At 45.5% G+C, this 26,653-nt stretch overlaps 1 protein-coding gene across 3 annotated transcripts in view; it reads right to left on the minus strand.

The window, feature by feature from the left end:
• The window catches only part of SCHIP1 (schwannomin interacting protein 1), a 402,630-nt gene that overhangs the window by 213,840 nt on the left and 162,137 nt on the right, over positions 1 to 26,653 (minus strand). For all 3 annotated transcript variants that reach the window (XM_078666939.1, XM_078666941.1, XM_078666940.1), the window contains exon 2: positions 21,195 to 21,776. In XM_078666939.1, the coding sequence (XP_078523065.1) occupies positions 21,195 to 21,776 (582 nt within the window). The remainder of the gene's footprint in view (positions 1 to 21,194; positions 21,777 to 26,653) is intronic.

The following is a 26,653-nucleotide window of genomic DNA, read 5'->3' on the forward strand; positions in this document are numbered from 1 at the left end:
ATCCATTGAGGAAGGTGAGTTTTTTACTTTTTTCGGTTAGGTGACAGCTGCTACAGTTCCCACAGGGAAAGTGGCCATGGATCCCTATTGATAGTTGGGGGGACACAGTAGTAGGTTTTGGTCTGGTGTGTACCAAAATGTCTCTTAGGTTGCGTCCTCTGCGGTGGGCAAACATCGGTTTGTCTAGATCCAGATCACCACTCGTTAGTATTCTCCAGTGTTTGTTCACTATCTTGGATACTTCATTCGACATGGTGTTGTAGGTTGTCACACAGATTGGTCTTTTATTTTCAGTAGGTTCCCTTGTTCGTTCCTCCAGTAATGACTCTCTGTTGTTATTTCTTGCCCTCTTTAGCGCTTTGTTGATGATCCTATTTGGGTATTCTCGTTGTTTGAGTTTGTCTTTGAGGTCAACAGCTTGTTCCTTGAAAATAGACACATCTGTGCAGTTACGCCTTAAGCGTAAGAACTGCCCGTAGGGCAGGTTTTCCCGTAGATGCCGAGGGTGAAAGCTATCGTACCTCAGTAGGCAATTCCTGGAAGTAGGTTTAAAATGGGTAGTTGTTTTTAGTATGCCTGCATCTGCATAGATGTTAAGATCTAGGAAAACCATGGTTTGGTCTGAAATTGTGCTCGTGAATTTCAAGAATGTGTTTTGGGTATTTAGCCAATTCACAAAGGTTTCCGCTGACTGACGGTCGCCTTGCCATATGACCAGGATGTCATCAATATACCTTCTCCAACATTTTATATTTGACCTGTACGGGTTCTGTTCGTGGAGTATCTTACTGGTCTCTAGGTGGTGCACATAGAGACCAGCCAGGCTGGGAGCAAAGGTGCTTCCCATGCTGGTCCCATGGCATTGTTGGTAAATAGTTGTTTTGTATTGGAAAAAGTTTTTTTGCAGAGCCAGTGAGATACATTCCAGAACTAAGCCTCGTGGTGTTTGGTAATTCCATTTGGTGGTGAAGAGTACTTCTTCGATGATCATCAAAGTCTCATCGTGGGGCAGGCTGGTGTATAGACTTTCCACGTCAAGGGACATTAGTAGTTGGGTATGTGGGTCAAAGGTCATTTCCTGAAGAAGTTGTAATACTGCCTTGGTATCCTTTAGGTACGTGTTTGTAGACTGCACCAAAGGTCTCAAGAATGCGTCCGCAAACTTTGACAGTGGTTCTAAGATGGAACCAATGCCTGAGACTATTGGTCTCCCCGGAGGTTTTCTGAAGTCCTTGTGTATCTTTGGGATACTGTAAAAGTAGGGGATGCGGGGTTTCTTTTGCTCAAGGAATTCGCCTTCCTTTTTGCTCAGCCAATTGTGTGTTAGACCCTCCTCAATCATACTCCCGATTTTTATCCTGAGTTGTTCCGTTGGATCCTGTTGTAGAACCATATAGTTGCGTCTGTCTGACAGGAGGCGCATGCATTCAGTGTCATAGTCCTCAGCGGACTGTAACACTATTGCTCCCCCCTTGTCCGCTGGTTTAATGACTATGCTGGTGTCTCCAGATAGACTCTTTAAGGCAAGTTGTTCCTCCTTTGTCGTATTATGAAAGACTTGTGTGGATGACACATCTAATTTGTTGACGTCCGTCATGACAGCCTTTTCAAAGGCGAGTAGTTCGATTGGGAGTGCTGGGTCGGGAGGTGTGAAGGTCGATTTAGGTCTCAGACCAGTGTCTGTTGATGTGGTTATTGTTGGTTTGTCACTGAAAAAGACATGTAGTTTCAACTTTCGTACAAATTCTTTCATTTCGACATTTACTTTGAAGATGTCCGGTTTTTGTGTTGGTACAAAACCCAGGCCTTTATTTAGTACCTGTCTTTGGATACTCGTGAGTGGTTTAGAGGTGAGATTCACCACTAGGTCCCTCTCTGGTTGCTGGTTGATGCCTGGTTCGGTAGGGAGCCCGTCATGCTCCTGGTTTGTCTGGGGTTCCCTTGGTCTGTTGACTCCCATGTGACGTTGTTGCCCTTCCGGTTCCTTCCCCGTGTTCCTGGACGGGAGCCTAAAAAAGGCTGTGGATCATAAAAACCTCCATTGTAGTCTTGGTTCCATTGTGGGAAACTCTGTATATCCGGTTGATGGTTGAACTGGAAAGGCTGGAAAGGGGGGGGTTGGGGTGGTCCCATGAATTGCGGATACTGGGGCGGGTATCCCCTCCATCCTCTTTGTCTTGGGAACTGCTGTCGTCTTTGTCTCCACCCGCCTCTATTCGGGCGGTTCCTTCTGCCACCGCTGGAATTCGAACCGGTGGAGCTGCCGTCCGACCCATCACTATCTGTGTCATTTCTCGTGGATACATAGTCAGCCTTAGTGTATGGGTACGTTCCTTCCGGTGTAAATTTGTCTTTGTCCTTACTCAATTTATTGAGTTTGCTTTGTTTCAGGGTGAATTCAAATTCCGTCATTTGTTGGTTCAATTCATCCAGTCTGTTCTTTAGGTCTTCTGTCGACATGTACGTTTTTAGTTTGACTTCGATTTTACCGATCTCTATTTTAAGTTCTTGTGTGATTCTGGTTGCTGTTTTAATTATCAGAACCAACCAGTCCCTGGTACAGTGCCAAGAGATCAGTGACCACTCTTTTTTAAACTGTAAGTCGGTCTGGAAAATGAACGGTTCATTTTTTACAATAAGTCCTGCAGGTCCCATCTTGTTCCTCAAGTATCCTGTCATTATCAAGCCATGTAGAGCTGCCTTTATTTGGTTACGTCTTAATTTTACCAATTCGTTCCAATCATCGATGTTAGGGCCGGGTTCAGGGTTGGTAAGTCCCTCAAAAGGGTTTACTGCTGCCAAGATTCTGTCAATCTCATCCTCGCCGAAGGTTAAGCCATGTTCGTCCTCCATTTCTGAGAGACCGCTGTGGTCTACAGTGACCTAGTGTATGTGATTATGTGTTGTGGAGAGGTTGGGTTGCTCCCGCAGCTGCACGCTGCCTAGACTATAATTTAAACCAAGGAGGGAGGTAGAGCTATTAGTTGGATTTGTACTCCACTATCATAAGTAAATAAACAAAAGAAATCCAACATCAGGGGAGGGAAAGAGTGATCAATGGATATTGAAGCACTCAGTGTTTGTTAAAATACCCCTCACACACCAAAAGGCCCCTTGGTGTCATGCTTCATCATTGGGGTCTTCGCACCCCTCTATCGGGATGCGGCGTGCTGCGACCTACGGATACGCGGGAGCACTTTAGAGTTGGCTATGTGTGGTGTACAGTGTGTGGGGTATGTGACTAAAGTGAGTAGGGAAACGTGGTGAAGGAAATTAAAAAGTACCTGGCACTGGAGTGAAAATTTTTTTTATTCCGAACTCTGGCTGGTACTAGTAAAAACAAGTGCAGGGCGAGATCAACCTGTTATGTTAATGAACAGGATCTCTGGTGTGCTGTGTTGTCGACATGTTTCGGAGACAAGCTCCTTCTTCAGGACAGGGGCACAAACTCCCTTCCCTACTCACGTCTTCTTCTACAAAAAAAGTGTAATATTTACAAAAAAGTGAAATTTTGTAGGAATAGGCTAAGTGTGCCTACAGCGGTCTGCTACAAGTACAATGACCTGTAGAAAGACAAAACCAAAAAACTAATGGTTACCCATGTAGCGGGTAGTTGCAAGGCGCAGTCGCCTGGAACCGCACCATGTGCTTTTTAATAAGCTGGTAAAAACGGACTCACAACACAAACAACATAAAACACATAAAACTAGGATTTTTACTGTCAGGTATACTCATACTTGTGAAGCCTGGTTGGTGGGCTTCATGAACAGCGCGTTGGGGTGCTGCTTCAATGGTTTTCTGTGGTAGAGGATAATGTAATTGTAAATTGCAGTCTATTCCCACTTACTTCTAAAGATAAAGGTCGATTTCTCAAAGACACTAAGTCCGCAGCGCTCCTCAGACAAGAATCGGTGCGCTTACAGCCTGTGCGCATGCGCGAGGGAACAAACAACTGCGCATGCGCGAGGAAGTAGCGGCGTCAAGCGGCACTAACTAGACCAGACAGACGCGATTCCTATGTTAACACGGCAGCAACATACGAGCGCCCTGTATGGCTACCATGCGGAATACCCATACATGGAGACACTCCGGTTTCCGCCCAATTAACGAAACCAATTAACATACCAGAGTATAAATACCCATGTCCTTCGCATGACTCCATACCAGCGGAGCAGCGAGAGGGGTAAGGCGGTGATCAAAGTGTCCGGACCTTGTGAGTATATCATCTAAGACAACATCCCACATGAAATCGACCTTTATCTTTAGAAGTAAGTGGGAATAGACTGCAATTTACAATTACATTATCCTCTACCACAGATAGCCATTGAAGCAGCACCCCAACACGCTGTTCATGAAGCCCACCAACCAGGCTTCACAAGTATGAGTATACCTGACAGTAAAAATCCTAGTTTTATGTGTTTTATGTTGTTTGTGTTGTGAGTCCGTTTTTACCAGCTTATTAAAAAGCACATGGTGCGGTTCCAGGCGACTGCGCCTTGCAACTACCCGCTACATGGGTAACCATTAGTTTTTTGGTTTTGTCTTTCTACAGGTCATTGTACTTGTAGCAGACCGCTGTAGGCACACTTAGCCTATTCCTACAAAATTTCACTTTTTTGTAAATATTACACTTTTTTTGTAGAAGAAGACGTGAGTAGGGAAGGGAGTTTGTGCCCCTGTCCTGAAGAAGGAGCTTGTCTCCGAAACATGTCGACAACACAGCACACCAGAGATCCTGTTCATTAACATAACAGGTTGATCTCGCCCTGCACTTGTTTTTACTAGTACCAGCCAGAGTTCGGAATAAAAAATTTTTTCACTCCAGTGCCAGGTACTTTTTAATTTCCTTCACCACGTTTCCCTACTCACTTTAGTCACATACCCCACACACTGTACACCACACATAGCCAACTCTAAAGTGCTCCCGCGTATCCGTAGGTCGCAGCACGCCGCATCCCGATAGAGGGGTGCGAAGACCCCAATGATGAAGCATGACACCAAGGGGCCTTTTGGTGTGTGAGGGGTATTTTAACAAACACTGAGTGCTTCAATATCCATTGATCACTCTTTCCCTCCCCTGATGTTGGATTTCTTTTGTTTATTTACTTATGATAGTGGAGTACAAATCCAACTAATAGCTCTACCTCCCTCCTTGGTTTAAATTATTGTACCTGCTGTAAAGTCTGCTACACAGGATATGGAGACGCTTGGTAGCTATTCATACATATGGGTATAGACATACAGAGCTTAATTTGAGCTGGTGGTTTCCGGCACTTGGCACCGGCACTTAATTGTCAGCACAGGCACTTATGACAGCTGCACATGCCCAATCCACCAACCACAGAGAGCTCAAGTTTCCCATGTCCATGCACAAAGAACTCGCCCAGTCAATGCTTTGGCTTTGAATTCTGGGACTTGTAGTCCAGTTAAGCCTCTTCAAAATCAGGACTACAAGTCCCAGAAAGCAAAGCAAAAACACCTTGACTTGCTGAGCGAGTTACGAATGGATCATAGACCCTGTGCCTATTTAGCTTCTTGTTTGGTATTGGTAGATTTCTGACCCTTTTTGTTTTTATTTGTGAAGTGTTTGATGGCCCTTTTTTTATTGGCCTAGAACGTGCCAAACTATTAAAGTAAATTCATGTTCAACACCAAGGCCAGTTTTCTTATGCAATCCATCTTTCTACCGAGTGGCAAAATTCGTAGCATTTTGTCTCCGAGATCCGCAAAAGAAAAACTGTAAACTCCATTGTGTCATCCATCCCCACGGCATGAGGGTAACTACAGCCAACCCAACTTTTACAGTCAATCCCATCATATATGGGGACATTCTCTGTACCGGAAAAGATAACTACAAGTCCCAGCATGCCTATTGCTGTTGGCTGAAAAACAGATTTCCCACGTCCATGCCCGACTAACTCCTCCTGTCAAGGTTTTTGCCTGGCATTCTGAGACGTATACTTCTGTTCGTCCTATTAAAAGCTCAGGACCACAAGTTCCATAAAGCATTGCAAAAATTGTGAAATAGATGAGCTACTCAGGAATGAACCTTAAAAACCAGAAAGTTCTGTATTAAGAGGGCGACTTTCCGAAAGTATTGTTTTGTCAGCTAATAGCATTAAGACTGCTGCAACTTGCAGGCCTCGGCTTCTAAACGAAATTTGAAACTACATATCCTGTATAGGGATTCTCTAAGTAAGGGGGGAGCGCATGCGGCCATCCTGACCTTTGCCCCTTAGGCAACAGCAGCACTAGGCTGCTTTTTACTCGATTCAGCACAAACATAAAAAAAAATGGTAAATAAACAACAAGCATTTACTTAAAGGTTAATTACAGTTAAAGAAAGGAAGGATGTACTGCACCCCTTAACTGTAGGATCACCTGCATCTTTAAAGACAGCAAACTTGTACAAAATATGATAGGCTCTTCAGAATTCAAAAAGTGTATTTCATTAACCCGCAAAACCTTTCAAGCTTGGTATATTAGATTTTGGCAGTGCATTCAGAAGTTTATTTTAAAGTGATAGTTTTCAAACATGAATTTAGAAACGATCATGCTCACCCCCTCCCCCCCCCCCACCCTGACAACAAAGCCATTAGTGATTTGCTCCAAAACACAGGAGAAGGTTTTGTACAGCACACATTCTGAAGTCATATATTTTGAGGTCCTCTTATGTTTAATAATGAAGAAATAGGAGGGAAAGTGAAATAAAACAGTTGCCCAGGATCACACAATTTGGTCAAGTGGGGAAACCGGGATTCATCCCAGGCCTTCTGGCTCCACATTGTGCAATTCAGTTGAGCCAATAGTTGTACATGCGTTGCTTCCCCTACACCCAATTTATGCCCCCCCATTTTGCTCCCAACCATCCGTGCGGCCCTCGGTCAAACTAAAGACTAAATTTTTTGGCTCCCGGGAGAATGTTTGCGAGTGCCCATGCTCTAGTATGACTGGCTGAAACTCCAAATTCTCAGGAATGCCAATCTTGTAACATCGGGCCAAGTAATAGCTAGTGATAAGAATCAGTGTGTTTGCTTGCTCCATTCGTAGGGCACAGCACAGAAGAACACAGAGAAACAATACTGTTCGTTCTCTAAAATAATGTTGCAAAGAAAAACTCAAAGTTATCAGCAAAATAACAGCGCACGAGTAACATCTCGCCCTGTTCTGTGAAGTGGCTCGGTCGGCGTAAGGCTTGACCGCTTCAGCCCGTCCGGTCATTTCAAGTAACATTAAATTAAATGCTTGGATTTGTGCTTTGATTTTAAGCCCTTCCATGCTGATGACGGCCTCCGTCCGTCATGCATCACGGTGGGCGTGTGCTGATGACGGCTGGGGGCCGTCATGAACCCGCCCACTCATTAAAACGGCCGCACAGGGGCAGAATCGCGGCCGCGCCCAAGGGGTTAATCAAACAGTTGTCGGTCTAAAATAACACAGCATGGCCCGTGAAAATTAAGGAACAACTTTGCCTCTGAGCCCGTGCTGTATTATGGATGTGGGTTCACTTGCAAAAAGGCAGTCGGGAGGCACACATACTGTGCCCACAAACAGGTGGTGCACAGTGAGTGCCCTACATGAGGGTAGCCCTCTAAGGGGTATAAGGAGTCCCATGGACTCTCTGTGACACCCCGTCAGAGGCGGGTCCTGTCACCCGCTGCACCCGCTTGCTGGGGGATCTCTGTCTCGCTTTGTAAAGCTGGCAGTGTGCTGCCTGCACTGTGAAAGACAGAGCGACTGCTTCAAACATCTGCTCCGCCTTTCACGAAAGTGCTGCTCACAGAGCGGCAGCGAGTTCGCAGCTGCCCTGGGGGCAACATATTATCCGTAATTGGGTGCACTGTCTCTGTTTGTGCCAAGAGCACCGACTTAAAGGTGTGCACAGCGCAAACAAAGACAGTGCGTCCTATGTATAATACGGCCTCCAGGTTGGCAGCCCATACGAAACACAGTCATTGGGTAGCTAACAACTGCACGATGTAGCAGAGGTAAAATATGCACTCTAACAGTAAAGGAGGCATTGTGAGCAGAAAGACACTGAATTCTCTTCAACGAACCCTGTACGGTAAAGATTATGAATGTGTCTTTGTTTGAAGCTCTTTAACTAGGTTTTGAGACCTAGGACACAGGGCTTTAAGTGGGCCGGGTCTCACCGGTGCTGAGCACCAGCAGTTTTTTAAAGGAGGCCTCGAAACGGGTCTCTTTCAGGCTCTGTTTTGTGCCCTGGCACAGGCGGTCCATTTTTTTTCCGGACTGCAGTGACAGGAGGCATATGGATATGCGTGTGCTCACACTGCTCACTAGTGGAGAAGTTAAGGCATGACGTCATGACAGATGAGCATTGTAGGGGAGGGAAAATCCTTTAAAGAGAGTCATTTTCTCTCTGGATTTCTCTTCTCTTTTTGAAACTCGGGAGCAGCAACATTGTCGAGGCGTCACCAGGGCTTTAAGTGGAAGCTTTCTCAATATTATATACAAGCCATAGTTGCTGCCTATTTATCTTATGCAACTAACAGCCACTGACAAAGCCAATAGACCTGACTTCTTGTAGGTATGATGTTACTTGTTGTATCATATCACAACCATAACAGAATTGTACAAAAGAAAATCTACAACTCAAACTGATTTTGTGAAGGGTGGCGCCTTGTTCCATATTATCCAGGCATATTTCCAGTCCTGCTTTCTTCGGTTACATATTAACATCTGGAGTTTTAGCTAAATTAACTACAAATCCCAGAATGCATAAGGTTATTAAATAACATGGCAATATGGCGTGAAAACGTAGCGGCGGGTTGTACTGCTCCATCTTCGATAGGACAGCCACAAGTGGGATGTGGAAGCGTGATTTGGTTCACTTGTGGCAAACACTCTTTCTGAAGGGTTACAAGAGGCAGGCTTCAAGGGAAATATAGTTAAGACACACAGATCCAGTCCAGTTTTTGCTTCTCAAAACCACTTAAACCTAGAGCTTAAGTCAATTCGCTTAATTTGATGTGACCCAGGACTACCAGTACCAGAATGCATCGGGTGGTTTGATGACTGGCAAAGTACCAATAATGGTGGCTTTGATGTCATGGAGTCATCTGATTACTGTAATACTAGCTTTAGCTTTCACGAGTATGCCATGTTTTAAGCAAGGGACAAGACGAAGGACAACCACTTGTGGGCCACATTCATAGATAACATGTAATGTTCGGCATCCTGGACCATTCCTGCCTTTTTAGTCAAGAGAATGTTGCCTTATGGGACTTGTAGTTTCATTTGCCTTCATAATCCCGGTAAACAAAGTGTTGCAGGCTAAAAAGCAAGAACATACTGAATGGGACAAATGTCACATGACCACTTAGCAGTTAGGTATATTAGAAGGCTCTCTTCCTGTGTTCTTAGAATTGACTAAGCAGAAATCTTTATTCCTTCTCGGTTTTGTATCAAATATTATTTCCCCTTTAATAAATACACAGCAATCACATACTAGCAAAAGATACCAGGTCCAATGGTTGTGAATGCCGCCTAAAAGGGTGGACCGGAAGTAACTTCCGGACTATTTTACGTATCTGGTAAAACAAAAGAGCTTCCAGTCCCATTAACATTCATCACCATGGCCGTGACAGCGTCTGATAAGAATTTACACAAACGAGTGCACGCCCATCCAAAGGCAGGACTGTTTCCAGTTCAGTTGTGAAAACAAACTACCTCGGAATTTACAACTGGAATTTAACAGTAAGTGGAGTACACTATCCTCGTGGGCCAGTTGCCACTCACAAAACTCTCATGTCTATCGATCCCATACAAAAGCAGTTTTTCCAGTCCCTTTTGTTCTGTGCATTATGGTACCAGCCGGGCTTTAAGTGGGCCGGGTCTCACCGGTGCGGAGCACGGGCAGTTTTTTTAAAGGAGGCCTCGAAAAAGGTCTCTATCGGGCTCTGTTTTGTGCCCCAGCACAGGCGATCGTTTTTTTCCAGACTGCAGTGACAGCAGGCACATGGATGTGCGCTGCTCACACTGCTCACTTCACACTAGTGGAGAAGTTACGGGATGACGTCATGACAGGTGAGCGTTGTATGGGAAGGGGAATCCTTTAAAGAGTTGTTTTGTCTCTGGATTTCCCTTCTCTTTTTGAAACTCAAGAGCAGCAACGTTGTCCTGGTGTCACCAGGACTTTCAATTGAAGCTTTTCCAATGTTATATACAAGCCATAGTTGCTGCTTATTTATCTTATGCAACTAACAACCACTGACAAAGCCAATAGTCCTGACTTGTTGTTGGTATGATGTTACTTGTTGTATCATATATGTGGAGGCAATGGCATGAACAGCAAAATAAAAGTTGGGTGGTACACTAGGCTAAACACAGATTTTTAGCTGATGTGTTTTTAAGCCACACACTTAATTAGTGGCCACGCCCCTTTGAGGCACCTCACAGCTTTTTCATCGCACTTAAAACCCTGGGTACCAGTAGGCCCTTATTATACAATGTACATACCACAACTACCGTAATTCACGACTACAAGTACAGGATCTTATAGGGAAAAAACTGAACTGGATTGGCTAGAGTGGATTAGATAATCACACATGGGATAGGGAAACGATTGAGCTCACTGGGCAGGATTAGGTATGCAGGCTGGAAAGTTAAACCCAGGTGACTGATGTGCTCCGGGATGGGGAGAAGGGCTTAGCAGGGATGGTCTCTAGCTCCATGTAGAGCTCTCTAGTTTCCAAGGTCCTCACATGAGTAGCTCATGCCCGATTTTTGCAGTGCAAGTCTGAGATTTGTAGTCCCATGTTATCCCATTATAAAACAAGGACTACAAATCCCAGAATGAAAAGCAGAAACCAAAATGGCTGTACTACTGGCGGCATGGAACTGGGAAACTTGAGAACCCTGCTTCATGCCGTCATGGACTCATGGACTTAATTTCTCCACTTAATATATGATAGGAGATATACTCATGTTTTGCTCCGCAGAGTCATTTGGACAGACAAACCTGATAACAATGATGTTCAACAGGAAAGCCAACAACTAGAAAAGTGCTGGTCTGGTGACAGTCCATAGTGTAAGGGCTGGGGTCGCCGTAGGCCCAGTGGCGTAGCAAGGGGGAGGTGGGTGTGTGTGGCCCGCTTGGCAGCATGAGTTTTGGGGGTGGCGGCCTCCCTCACTCTTATCTGCGGGTACCGCGGGAATCGCCAGCAAACCCCCCCGCCCTTACCTGCAGTTGCAACAGCCAAGGGAATCACCCCCCCACTCTTACATGCCGCACCCGCAGGCAGCAAAAGCAGGGACCGCCACGTGCGCCACATGGTCTTGCTACGTCACTGCCTAGCAGGGCCGGACTGGCCGTAGCAGTTACCGGGCAATCCCCCGGTGCGCCGCATGGGTGGGGGCCGGTTTTGGACCCCATGGGGCCGATTTTGTTACAGGCCCGTTTTTGCAGCATAGCTGCAAAATCGGCCCTGCAACAAAAACGGCCGAAATCTGGCCCCGGCAAAGAGCTCGATGGCACCCCTAACCCCCCCGAGTGGGGAGGGGGGGGCGGCCGAGCACTTTGCCGGGGCCAGATTTGGTTCCCAGTCCGGCCCTGCTGCCTAGGCCCCCATGCAGTTGACCACGTAGACACAGCGGCATACACTCTGGAACTGGCCCAGGGTACGTGCGCCCGGCCCCTTTTATTGGTAGGTCACCTGACAGGTGACACCTGTGATGGATGGGTGTGGGGTGTGTGTGTTGAAGCCAGCCCCCAAGGAGTAGCTGGTGGAAACACATATTCTAGAAACACTAGAACGTGACCAGACAGTCACTACACATGCAGGGCTGTCACTATTACAATACCACCAGTTTTACTTTCACCACAGTGGATATTTGGATCGGGCCCACACTGTCCCTCAAAGCTAGGACCGTAAATGAAAGGATGTGCTTTGGTGTCCAATGTACATCAGCATTTTGCACTACATTAACCCGTGTTCCATAAAGACATATGAGCATATCTTTAAAGAATATATATGTAAATGTAGGCAGGTGAATTTAATGCATAGTGTTGCTTGGATGAAGATCAGAAACCTGGTTTTAATAAATATTCTAATATAAATAGCAGCGGGCAGGTCTTGCATAACCTAATATTCGGCTGACCATTAAACAAAAGACAGGGACATCTCAGGTCAGGAAATCGTGACACGAACGCGGTGACCTGTATGGGTTTGAGAAGATCCATGGCGAAAAATAGTGCACTGGAAATGTTTAGTACGATGGAGGTGACACCACCACTGAAAGTGTGATTCTGCGGCTGCAGCGTTTAATTACAGATTTAGTGCATTTGCACATAACCATCTGCTGCAAAATGTGCAGATTTTAGGGAGAAAGTGTTTCGAGCTAAAAATGGATCAAGGGTTCCTTAAAAAAAAGTGAAACGCGTCCTGCATGTTCCGCAAAGGATACTTGGTCACCTTTCAGTTTCCGACTGCTGTATTCAGCTGTAATCCCGTACTAATGAGATGATACACTTGACCACAGAACATGCCTATTTAGGTCACGTAATTGGCCTTTCCTTCCTGCACACTGTGGGCTGGTCCTCCACCAGCCGCGGCCGGCAGTGGGAGTACCTGCAGGGCGGTGACGTGGGGAAGGGGAGGGGCAGGGTGGGGGGGGGGTAGTGTTGTATGGATTACGGAGCTTCCCAGGTAAGTAAACATTTAAATAAATAAAACGAATTTCGTTGAGTGCACTGCATCCCCAAATGCGATGCAGTGCGCGCAACAAAATTCGTTTTACTTATTTAAATGTTTACTTACCTGTAAAACTCCGTAATCCATACATTACTACCCCCCACCCTGCCCCTCCTGCTCTCCACATCACCACCCTGCAGGTACTCCCACTGACGGCCATGGCTGTCCTCCACTTCTGCATAATTCCAGTGGCCTGAGTACATGAGATTTGGAGAGAGGTGGCGAGTGCTCAGATGAGTGATGTGAGGGAGATGTTGCGTGTGATAGTTACAGTAAGGCGGGGGGTGGAGTGTGCTAAGTGGTGGAGGTTGGAAAACCAGCAGTGTGGCAGATGTGTGGAGGGAAGAGATAAAGCATACCTGCCAACAAACACGGGATCACCGTGTGACACACTATATTGGCTCCCATCACACCGTCTCCCGGTGAGGAGCCAACATCACACGGTGACAGGGAAAACAAGGCCTGATATCACACGATGGCAGTGAAAACAAGTTGAAAATCTCTGTAAACAGTGGTTTTCCAGCTCATTTTCCGAGGTTTTGAACTGCCGACGTCCATAAAAGGGTGTGAAAACACACCATGACATGGGCACCAGGCCTCAGTAAGCTTTTTTTTGGGGGGTTGGGTGAGGGGGCGTGGGGCGGGGTTCAAAAGTACTTAGTAGGTACTTCTCAGCACAAGGCCCTGCCCCCTTTAAGGCCACACTCCCACCTCACACAGTAAGATTGTTCTTAAAGTTGGCTGGTATGGATGAGGTATACAAAGGTGGTTAGGCAGAGGTGGAAAGTAGAGTGACAATGTGACTCCAGGTCATTACGGACACTGTCTCCAGTCCTGAACTTTACCTATAAATCTAGGATTTCAGGTGTGTTAGTCTAATCACTTCAATGGAAGTAAAGCAGGACTACACAGCCCAGAATGCATTAGGCTATGACACAAAAATGCAGAAAGGTAACTGTGTTCCTGATGACCTGGAGGGAGTTGGTCAGCAGCGTGAAGTGTGATAAGTGTGGAGGTGTGGCTGAGCAGTAAAGTGATTGTTAGAAGATAAAGGTGCCTGTGTTTAACTCTGCTAAGGGTTTGGGTAGAACCATGAAATCAACAGAAACACAATGCTCTGCCTGGTGCCAGCTGGTGAAGAAACACATCTTACCAGCTGCAACACAGAAGTGCACCACACCTTGAACGATAACAATCAATAAGATGACAGCATACTCTGCTGCGGATGCTCAGTAAGGGAGCACCACTTGTCTGCAGCTGCAGATCAAGGCAGCTCACCATCTCTGGTGATGCATAGAAGGGCCACCTCCCAAGACAGCACTCTGTAAGATCTAGCACATCCTGAAGCAGGACCCTCACCAAGCTACACATTTTATTTAAAGGTAATGTTTCTAGACTTCTATATACATTGTAGGGGGGAAAAAGTGAGAACGGGCCAGCTATTGTGAACATTTGGAAGAAATGGCAGCAAGTGGGACCACCAATGGGTTGTGGGAGATCCATGCCCCGGCTGGATTCCTCCTAGCGTTTAAAAGTTGCCTGACGTGGTTGTAATGACAGGCCAAGAGCCATGTTTTCACATTGTCACAGCAGTAGAGGCACGACAAGTGCTGCAGTCCACTTGTGACATTTAACTTACCTGCCCTTGGTACCCAGAGTACCATATACTGAGGACTTATAAATAAGTTAAATATGCCAATCAGGTATTAGCCAACTGCACATACACTTTGAGGGGACTGAGCACATTCTCTTGGCCAGTTTCTGTGCCCCATCACCACCTTTGGCTTTTGGCAATAATTAGCCTTTAATTTCACCGCAAGAGGTGAACTGGAAGGCTGCCTTCATGTTCTCCTTGAGAAACCACCCATAGGTGTTGGGGCACCTTCCATTAATCCCATGGCTACTGTACTCAAACCTTAATTAAATGGGAAGATTGCAGACAGTGAGTGGCCACAAGGAGGGACGGAAAGAGCTAATGACAGAAGGAGAAATAATGAAAGAGAGAGACAGACAGAGCATCACAGAGAGAGGTGCATGTCTGAATAATGTCCGGTGGTACTTATTGAAGATGGCTCCCAACACAGGTCAAAACACCAGTGGCGGCAGTCATGTGCAGAGTGGGGAGGCAGGCAAATAGGTGGTTCTAAAATAAATAAAAGAAATAGGCACTTAGCTTCCTGGCTTGCTGTACGACAGCTCTTTGCTTGGATATTTCAGTCTTCTGTCCAATGTGGGACCCAGCCAACTCCCCTAACCAATCCGGTCGCTGCTCTCATGCTGTTAACCATCATGAGAGAAGCACCAGGATTGGAGGGAGTGGCCTCTCTCAGCGCTCCTAAGAGCACTGGAGGCCTGTGCTTTCTCCACCCTAGCTGTCTTGTACAGCTGAGTTAGAGAAGTTTAAAATGCACATGGCTGTTGGAAGACAGCCAGCCAAAATGACATGCACACTTTAAACTTACAGCTCGCTGCTGCCACTCAACAGCAATGGCCCTGGATCGCTTGATGAAAAATAAAATGGCAATATATAAACTTTATCTACCATTTTATTTTTCAGCTCAGGGGCTTTTCTGGGGGCATTTTTTAGTGGGGCGATGCTACGCTCCTCTTATGGAGGAGCCACTCCTGCAAAAGACGCTAGCTACACTGAGCTGTTTCCTGGAGGGGAGTCGTTCACAAAATTAAAACTCCTGAAGATACCTTTTGATAGTATATTGTGTGTTCTGGAAAAATAACTGCAGGGAGCTGGGGCATTTGGTCACTATAAAAATAAATTTTTACCACTAACGCTCACAATCACCGAGTCTGACAACAAAACCAACAGTCGTCTATCTTTTTATATCTATCTATATTTATAATATATCACATTCATAGTTTTACTCAATTATTTGGGGTGTAAAATGGGGTTAATTTTTTAGATCCTTCTGTGGATACAGGATCATAACCACAGCCACGGTCAGCACCGGTATTAAAAAGTATTTAATTATATTGTATTGCAGGGACCAGGGTTATATCTATGGTATATAACATATAAAGCCTGACTTTTCTGCAATTTGGCCACCAGATTCAGAGAGCGAGGGGTTAACTTTAGCAATTTCATGGACATCTGAAGTGATACATCAATTTCAAGGAAATTGTTCACCACTCAGGAAGGCTTCTTTGATGGGAGGGTCACTTGCCTGCAATCTGAAAAACTCATCATACTTGCTGGAGGGACCATTTTGTCTCCTTTCTTTCTGGACAATCAGCACATTAAGCGTCATTGTTTGGAGAGCGGTTGAGCATTTGCCAGAAGCATTCATTATGAGATGATCAGGCTTCTGCACTAGGGCTCGTCATTCAATCTCCAGTGGTTCATCGTCGCAAGGTATCAGAGAAGCTCGCGCCACTCTCCGTTTCCATTTTGGTATCATGCACTTTGAAGTGTCTATTTGATCAAGGGCATGCATCACCCCTGTACCAGATGTACATCATGTACTGTGCAAACTGCTCATGGGCACAGATGCAGTTGCTGGTAACTTTTGCAGCGACGGTGCATCCTCTTAGGGGCGGAGTTATCGGACACACTGTGAGGGTAAGTCTGGCCTGTCTGGCTAGTATATTTCCCAACCAGCCTCTACCACAAAGTCAACCAATAGAGGCCATCAAGGACAGTTTACCTAATTTTCTGTCCATTCCCAGAATGTAGGGTAAAATGCTAGGAGGAAGGGATTTTAGGTTTACGGACCACAGCTCTGGAATTCACTTCCTGGGGATCAGAACAGGGAGATCAACCCATTCATATTGAGAAAAACATCCTGCTGTAATGTCCTTGTAAGGAAATGCCTCTTTTGCATCTTCACCCCCACATTTTTTGGCCTGATGCTGCTGTTTTTTTTTACTCACCGTGCACTGAGGCCTGCTAATCAGACCTCAGTGCCAATTGTTTTACACTTACAAAGTGGATGTCCCAGTTGGCAAGTGCTGACTTACTTATAAATAAGTAGCTAGTACATGGTAGCTAGGGTACCCCGGGAGGGTAAGACAGAGTGTCCACCTAGGGCTGCAGCACTGTTTGTGACACCCTGATGGTGAAAAAGGACAAAATGACTCTCAGTCTGCCTCTGTAAAATGGAAGAGCAGTGTTTACACTGCTAGTTCGACTTTGCCATTTATACCTATGGCAAAGCTACCACTTCCTTAAACTATACGTTAATCTACCCTAAGGAAGGTGTATGGAGCCGTATGGAAGGGAACTATATATTGTTAACTAAGACATATACATTTTCAGAGGTCTTAGCAACAACACTTCAAAATTGTCGCTTTGCTGGGGGAAAGTTAGTAGCCCCATTGGCTAACACACCCGCTTGCACACCAGCCTGACTAACTTCTGAATTAGGCTACCTAACTTGGTACTGCAAAGTATCAAATAAATCGTGAAATTAAATTCGATTTGATGTTCAGCTCAAAATTATTGTCATAATTAAAGTTAAGAAACTTTTAGGAAGCTGCTACTCTGTGCCCAACTAGTCCAGTGGCATCACAAAGGCCTTAGCACACAGACAACTTTCTGGCTTCCTGGGGAAACATATGAATGACTCAAGTTTAGGAACAAAGGCAGTTGCCACAGAGTGAGGTATTACCTTCTCGTCCAGGAATGCCACTCAGGGTGTTAGCCCAAAAGTCGAGCTTCAAAGGGGAAGCCACCTCTGAAGGAGCACCTGTGACAATACTTCCATACAGGGTGCCTTTTGTTCCTGCAGACAAGTTGGAGACAGGGACAGAGAGGGGGAAATCTATCCGTAAACCAGTTTTTCTGTGGGTTTGTAGCCCTTAGGTAGCCACACCTCTAGGGTGGGCTACCAAGGAAGGGTCCCAACATTTTGAGAGTGGCTATAATAGTGCACTCTGGGACAGCCAGATGCTACACAGTGCAGGAAACATGCCACTGGGAAGGATGGGACCCAGTAGCTCATTGGCTAGAGACTGTGTGGTCCCATTAGGGCACTTTCCTGGGATAAATATGGCACCCCTGGCACCATGCTCACCAGATCACGTTGGATTTTAAAAAAGGACTGAAGAAGTACTGCCCTGCTGCCATTGAAACTGCACGAAGAGAGGCTGCACCATCAAAAGGACTGAACCTGCTGCATTTTGGGCTAGCAAATTTTGGACTGTTCCTGTGGCTTCTGACCCAGGGAAATATTGATTGATTTTAGGCACCAGATCAAAGCAGTGACTCCAAGGATCAGGTGGCTGATCCCCTGGAACCAGCTCCAGGAGCACAAGAGCTAAAGAAGCCCAAACCGGCAAGTTCGTAGGCAGAACATTTGCCATCATCTGCCGCCAGCCATATAAAGAGATCGATCCTCAATGGCTAAAAGTTGCACCCCAATCTGCTGGATCTGGGAGTGCTGTCAGAGTCCAAATCTGTCAACCAAAATGGAGACCAACCCCCTTCAAAGGATTTCGCTCCACCCTCAGTGAACGGAAACCAGTAGCCCAGCAACGGCAGGCCAGCTTCTGCAACAAAGAGGACTTCAAGGAACCCCGATCACTGTGGCAAAAGTCACCCCACATTCCTTATGGACTGAGGACTCACCGCAAAGACACCCCGTCGACCACACCTAAACCGGAGCATCTTTTAGCCTGTTGACTCAGCATCACTACATTAGAGCCTATAGTGGTCGTCGTGTAAAGTTTGAAACTGGTCTTAGAAATGCTCTGGTGGCTAGGTAGCTGTCCAAAGTATCCTCCCTGTCCACCTAGAACTTTATCTTCTCATATTTGGTCACCTAAGCTGGAGTTATTGAAATTTTATAAACTTTTTGTTGTCCAATGCTTGTTTGTGGTTGCATTTAAAGTATATGTATCTTCAAAACTCTGCATCGCCGGACCTCTCTGGTGGATTTCGATGATCAAGGTCCTTAAATATCTATAAAATATGCACTATTTTTATAAATTATTTTCATGTTGCGTTGTTTGACACTGTTAAATGCTTTACACTAAGTTCCTTTGTCAAGCCTTGCTGCTCGAAGCCACAGCTACACAGGGTTGAGCAAAGATGATATCGACGAGTCTGACTGCACCCAGGACAGCTTTTGTGGGTGTATTCCACAACAAGGCCCCACAGTCATATCACGTAATACACCCAAATCCTCACGGTCCTCTTTTGTTAAATATCTTAGCAGCCTCAAGTAGGCTTGTAGGCGACAGGGCCACAAAACGGTTTGATCTCTATTGTGTGCTATCTAACCTTTCTCATGCACTCAGAATCACTAGGAAGAGAACGTATCCATGACCGCAAGAACTAAAGAAGGAAAACATCAGCTCCTGGAAAAGCAGAATGTTCTTGGCTGCTTGGGCTAGACCGAAGGAATAGGAATTATTTTGGACAGAGAATTCTTAAATACCTAGACTAGAGAGAAGCAATAGAAGTTACTGGGAGTGGAGGAGGCATTTAGCTGCCCAGTCTAGCGAAAATCTATAGGAATTATTAATAGAGAGTTGTTAAAACCTGACACAGAGAAAAAATTAACATTATTGGGAGTAAAGGGTGTTGGTAACTGCTGAATCAAGAAAGAAGCAATGACAGTTATTTGGGATAGAGAGACTACTTAATTCTCAGGGCGGCAGAGAGGCAATGGGTCTTACTGGAATGGAGTATGACAGGTATCCAGTCCAGAGAGAAGCAAATTGGAATAGCTGGGGGATTTGAAAGTATTTACAACTGCCCGAGTGTCGGAGACAGAGGAGGGCGATTAAGAGAGTGTGCTTTTGGTTACTGCCAGGGGTTAGATGATAGGTTTGACTAACAATGAAGCCGAGTGAGCAACAGGCATAACGCTGAAGAGGGATTCCACATAGAACAACAACTTAGGGCCTTATTATGAGTTTGGCCACGCAGGAACAGGACTGTCCTGCTTCCGCACCGCCAAACCCATCTTTGAACCACCCGCCAGATTAGAAGTTTTTTCCTGTCTGGCAACCAGTCCTTTGGCGTTTCCACGGCAGTGCCTCTGAAATAGGCACCACAATGGGAACATCAGTACCTGCACGGCATGGACTGCGGTGGTGCCAGGGCGGCCCGACCACCCTGGTCATGATAGGGCGACCGCCAGACTCGGAATAAGCCCCTTAGTCTGCTTTAGTCAAAATGTTGAGCTGTAGCCCAGCCTCACTTGTGACTTTCTATCAAGGAAGTATTAAAAAGTTGGATCAATCTGTTATTAAAGGAGACAAATCCTCATACGAGTGGTGATGGTAAGAATGATTCATCGTAGAAACAAAGATGTATTATTATTCTCGCTGATACTCTTTCCTTTGGAACACTCTGTTTTGTCGTATGATTCGCAAATATAGTAATAATCGCTGAGGACCTAATCAGAGATATAGGTATTAGAGGGACATGAATAGAACCTATTGCTTACGTAACTACAGATACTTTTCAATTCATCTTTTGCCCTGAGGAAGTCGGTGGGTGATGACCAAATGACGAAACACGTGTTTGCTGCATTAGTCAGCTGGCTGTGACTGTATCAACTAAGTGTAATGATGTATTATTGGATGCAACTCTGCTGAAACAAGGAAATGGACACCTGGAATTAAAAGAAGAAGTTTTTCACAGCTGTACGTTTACGAACTCTTGAACGTAATTGAGTTTGATCAGGATAAAGACTTTTCTGTTACTTATGATTTCGGGAACTTGTTAGTCCACAAAATTACAAAACGTTGTGCGGACGCTTCTTTTTATCCTTATGAGCATTTAGAGAATTATTGGAACGTTAATTTGCTTTACGGTTTCGCGCAGAATTTGACCCAGCCGTATACCAAAATCAAATGTGCAGAGAAGAAGTCATCCTTACAACGGTGTCATATACAAATATGCCATTCAAGAATTTAAAGAGTCATAGTGTACTCACTATTTCACAAATGCATGCAATTAATGTGTTCATCATTATAAGTTTCAGATGTAACAGAAGGTCTTTCCCTTGGGCCACAAAACTGTTGTGACTGGAGACACATCCTCACTCAAGGTCATTATGGACACTGTGTCAAGTCCTCAACTTTTCATCGACAAATTATTGATTTTAACTGTAGTTAGTTCAAAGTAAGTAACACATGACTACAACACCCAGAATGCATTAGGCTGTCACACAAACCTCCAGGACTAGACACACCCTTCAAGCACTTGGAGGGAAGTTTTTAACCTAGCTGTGACCCAAAATGCACAGTGATAGTAGGCACCAGTCAATACATATGGTGACACACTATTATACATAATTTCCCATAAATGTGTACATTAAATCATTGACAAAAATGTCGGCCTTAGAGTCCCTATGTGCAACTCTATACGGGTAATCCAGTCCACCATGCAATGCAATAGTACACCCAGTATTAACATTCCAAGAAGTGACATAGGCCTACCTATTAACTTCCACACTAAGTATAACTCATGCAGTGGTGTGTTACTATTTAAAAGTAAAGTTGTCCACTTACTGAGGTGTAGTTGGTTTTCAACTGGCTCTGATTTCGTAGTTCCTGTTCCTGGAACTGCAAACCGGCCAAGTGCTTTTCCAAAGCCGCCCAATCCATGGTTGGAAGTTGCGTGTCCTCTTTCGCGCAAGTCTCCGTTGCATTGTAGGTGACCACGCCGCCACCTATCCTGCCCAGAGCATGCTGGGATTTCTGGTGGTTCCTCTTCCCTTTGGTTCCAGTCTTCCTAGACACCACATTGCCGTTGTGTTTGAGTTCATTGTGCAGGCTGACATTGCTAGGGGGCGGCGGCACCACGCCTTTGGCCTCCTCAAACTCCTCCGCTAGGCTCCTCCCAAGCAGCGTCTTGGCGTAGTGGTTGTTGACCGTGTAGTCCCCATAGGACTCCTCATCTTCGACATCCTCCTCCCAGTCGTCCGCGCCCTTCTTCTTGTACACCTGGAAGTCCTCGATCTCGTCATAGTCGTCCAGGGCGGCCAGCTCCAGGCTGGGGGACGACTTGCAGTCCGAGCAAGGGGTCACCTTGTTGGAGCTCGAGCGGCTGCTGGCATCGCTGCCTAGATCCATCCCATCTTCTCGGTAGTCCTGCATGTGAGGGGGGGGGGAGAATTGCAAAGGAGAGGGGGAGGAGAATAGCAAAGGAGGGGGGGAGAATAGCAAAGGAGGGGGGGAGAATTGGAAAGGAGGGGGGAGAATTGGAAAGGGGAAGAGAATAGCAAAGGGGTAGGAGAAAAGCAAAGAGAGGAGGGTTACCTTCAGAATGTAGCAGCCATCTACACACACTTTGATACAGGCTTGAAGCAGACATGCACCGACTGGCTCCTGGCACAAGAAATGCATATTTTCAGGAAGGAATTCCCTCCCACCACTCACCCCACACACACACACACAGTTCCATGACTCTACACAGCCGCATCCTTGTTTTACTCATTTCAGGTTTTTTTTGCAGGAAGGGCAGGTCTCGCTGAAATCCCTAAACACAGGAAACCATGCTCCAACAAGTGTGCTCAAAGATACAAAAATACATTTAGCTGCACCGGTAATCGTGAGGGTGGCAGAACACTTAAAAGCCTCTTTGTGTAGGATAGTCCCAGTCAGAATTAAAAAAAACACAAGCAACCGAGTTTAACACTTTCATCCTTAGCTGGCAGTTAAAATTGGTTCCATATTCAGTGGATTAAAAAACTGTGAACGTAAATCGCAAACAGTAAAGAGGCCTGGATTAGACGGACAGCGGTTTCGCACTGATAACACAAAGTATAGAATTTATTTTACTGCCCTCACAAGGAAAAAAGCAGATCTTTTTAAAATGTGAGATTTGTTTGAAGTTAAAAGTGGCGAGTTGTCATTTTGCAGGCATGTATAAAAAGGTGGGAATACTTCATCAACAAATATTTTTGGAACAAAACAGTTTGGATCTGTTGGGACAGAGATTTTCAGCAAATATTTGTCTCACAACATTTGTGGTCTAGGCACTTTACTTTTAAACTGTTTGCTCTAGGACATGCCTTCAAGAGATTAAGGGCCAGACGTAGGAGCCCTAATACCGGTCGGTAACGGCCGAATTCGCCGTTACCGACCGGTATTAGGGTTTTCTGATGTAGGGGGCCTATATTTTACCGATTCTGTAAATTTACCGAATCGGTAAATTTACTGAAACGGTAAAATACCGAATCGGTATATTTACCGATTTGGTAAATCCATATGTAGCAGACACTCCTAAGAGTGCCACAGGCCCTAAAGAGTCGGTATTTTACCACCCAATCCTATTGGGTGGTAAAATACCGTATTCAGGTGTGCATGCACATTGCAATGTGACACACAGACATGCCCTTAGGGCATGTATGTGTGCCACATGTCACACAATTCATAAAGGGGGTGGTGATGGACAGAGTATCTGAATTAAGCAGAACACTCCTACCCAGTCAAAAGATCAGGGCTTGATCCATCACCGTTTTTTAGCTCACTGCACCATCCCAGCTCAGAACCTGGCTACATGCAAATTAGTCTGACCCTGGCCCAGTGCATCATGGGAACAGGGCAGACCAAACTACCAAGCCAATTCTTTACTGGAAAGGAAACAAGCTTCCGTCACCACCCCCTTTTCTGAAACATGTCACACAAGCCTGTACTTGGGGTGCTAGAGGGTGTCAAAGTGACACACCCTGCACCCTTGCAGGATTCAGTATTTACCGATTCGGTAAATACCGAATCGGTATTGTCCATTGATTCCTATGGGCTTCAAGGCCCATAGGAATCAATGGGCAATATCGATATTTACCGAATCGGTAAATACCGAATTTTACAGATTCGGTAATTCAAAATAAAAAATTACCTACATCTCCCTCCTTCTAATTTACCGATTCATAAATACCGAAATCGGTAAAATTCGGTATTTATGAGTCGGTAAATTAGAGTTACCTACATCTAGCCCCTAATCTGTACTGTGAAAAATATCAACCGACAGCCAGTCACCATGCCAAACATACAGTGTGCCCTGAAACAATTCAGAACGCCTTCATAAGAGTATCAGTAAACCATAGAAGCAGTTATCTAACTGAACCTTTTCAGAAGGCAATGGTCAACTGGCATACACAGGAAAACAAATAAAACAAACAATCACAGGTAAACAAAACGCCTGACGTTATTCATTCACTTATTGATTTGGATATAACACTAAACTGTTAACAGGGAATGGTGAACACGAAAATCTTTTGTGAGTAAATATTTGCTAACTGAATGTGGCAGGAAGGGTACCTTCAGGCTAAACTTGTAATTTGCTCGCAGAAGACAGGCATGTATTTGCAGTGAGTAATGGACTTGGCACTGAGAAGTGCAATTGATGTAAAGTGTGGTATGGTTTGTGAAGAGGGGAGGGCTAGAAGGGTGTGAACGCACAAACAAACATTCACAACAGAATGCACACACACGCGCGTGACAAAAGAACACACAAGCACCGACTCATACAGGAGGGACCTTGCCGAAAAGTACTCCAACACCCCATCAGGGGTAACAAGCGCTTTATAAATACAAACTTTTTTTCCCCTCTTCTATCCTTCTGCTATCCTTCTGAATCCAAATAACTGACTAAGCTATCCACCACTCAAATTACTTTCATTTTTCACTATACTAATTCAACACTAATCCTTTATGGGTTCCGAGGTAGCGTGCTACTCGCCGAAAAAGCCCTTCGAGGCCTCGTCAGGGGTAATAAGCGCTATATAAATACAATTATAATACTAAACAGCCTCACACAAAGTTATGTACGGCACACAGTCACACAAATACACATACAAAACGGCACAGACACATATACAGATATGCACACTGTAAGACCCACATGCAAATTTACACACACACCCAGCAGGTCAAGAAGCTTGCCTTCCATCCACCTAGAGGCAAGAGCAAGTGGAACCAAGTAATAGATCATCCCTCCCACGTGAAGCTGATGTCATTTCCTGTACCCTGTGAGGGTGCATGGTTGTGACAGCAGCTGTAAAGTCCCCGTGCTCGAGAGATGGAGGGTGTTGGCTTAAAGCCAACAATGGACTCTCGGATATCCCACTGTGGAAGCACGCAGGGCATATGTGTACCTTTATATTGTGCTTTTATGGGTACTGTGGTACCCGAATAAAGATTGACTGACTGACTGATATGTGTACCTAATGGGTAGTCGTGTGAAGCATGGCATGGTTTTCTACCCAGTTTCTGGTCTGATTCCCCACTTCATGATGATAGTACCAGCCTTGTCCCATGCACTCATCTTCTGTCTGTGGCACTAAAGATAGGAGACGGGTCAGCAGTGCTAAATTTGAGCCGGTGGTTTCCGTGCTCACCACTGGCACTTAACTAGTTTCCAGTGCTCGACACCAGAACTTAACTGTCAACACTGCACTTATCTGACACATGGGTGGTGCTGCTCATCTAATGTAGAGATGAGCAGAACAACATCAGTTTTTTATGAATACAATATACATTAATAAAAATACTAATACCTGCCTCCCCATCAATTCCTTTAGCTTTGGGACTTGGAATAATCTGAACTGTCGCACTTGCCGGCGAGAGAGATGGTTAGTAGTTGTTTTGGCAACAATGGGTGGTGCAAGGTACAGTAGCCTTCGGACCAGGGCCCTGGCACTTATTATTTTACAAATTAAGCACTGGGTTTCAGCCTCTTCTCTCTCACCTGTCTGTTCTGCCCGCTCCTTACACACATTTATGGGTATTTGCACACATATATGGGTATTTTGGAAGATTGCAACCTTTGACCCCCACCAAGAAACTCTACCACAGGGGAATGCACTACAACAAAAATACACTTAACACTTACTCAGATACTAGGATTGGTGTTAGCCTGATTCCCAGACGACGACGCTCCCACAATAAGGGAATTCAAAACCAGATTGAGTCCTTCTTCTAACGGAGATGTCAAGGACCACCTACAGGGTAGATGGGCTCAACCAATAAGCACCTCTAGAAATAAATACACACTTTAAGCACACAAGTCACAAACTTAAGTGAGATGTGAGTTGGAGGTAGAGGGATGGGTGACCCAGCCTCTCCTCCCAGGCTTTGACCTAGCAAAACACACTACCTAGCAACTACCAAAATTGAAGCAAAAGAGCCAATAGCTCCATGGCAACCATAACTTCACAGCACAAATCCAAGAGACTGCACCTATGGGGAATTTAAGATTGTTTCCAAGACGTTAACACTACTATGGTACTACGGCCAGTGGGAAACATACATCTATCAGCTTGAACCGTGATATTGGATAGCTTCAACAGTGCTAAAGACAAAAATACAAGGTTCATTTGAAAGAAAACCATAACCTCAGAGAGAAATTCAGCTGTTTAACCCCTTGCATGCTTATGACGAGCTGAGCTCGTCATGAGGCACAGTGGAGCGGTGCTCATGACGAGCTGAGCTCGTCATAATTACCGCGGCCCTCCCACGCGCAGCTAATTCCCCACCTGTGTGGGCGTTCTATGGGAGTGGGCGTAGTCGTGACGACCCCAGCTCGTCATGAGCACAGCTCCACTGTGCAGCATGACGAGCTGGGCTCGTCACGAGCGCCGCAAACGGCCCCTCCCCCCCGCACCGTGGGGGAATTAGCCCCACGTGGAAGGGGTTAACCTCACATGGGTGTCTTCGGAGTAGAGGAGAATGAAAGGTTCAATTGACCTCTCAAATACCAGATGTCTCTGGTCCAACAGAGACAGCCAATAACATCAAGAGACACTAACACTAAGATCTGCACGGATATGCGTAAGTTTGGGGCACACCATTCACTTGACAAATGGAGGGGTGGTCACTTAACCTGACCAATCTAGGGTTCACCAAGTCGTGAAGCAGACAACCTGCACACAAGTGTGCCCACATTGCACAAGGAAATAGTGGCATATTGTGCATTTCGCACCACAGAAAATTATCCTGGCGTGGCATAAAAACTGCCTTGTTTT

This window comes from Lissotriton helveticus, chromosome 11 (genome assembly GCF_964261635.1).
Source record: "Lissotriton helveticus chromosome 11, aLisHel1.1, whole genome shotgun sequence".
NCBI lineage: Eukaryota > Metazoa > Chordata > Amphibia > Caudata > Salamandridae > Lissotriton > Lissotriton helveticus.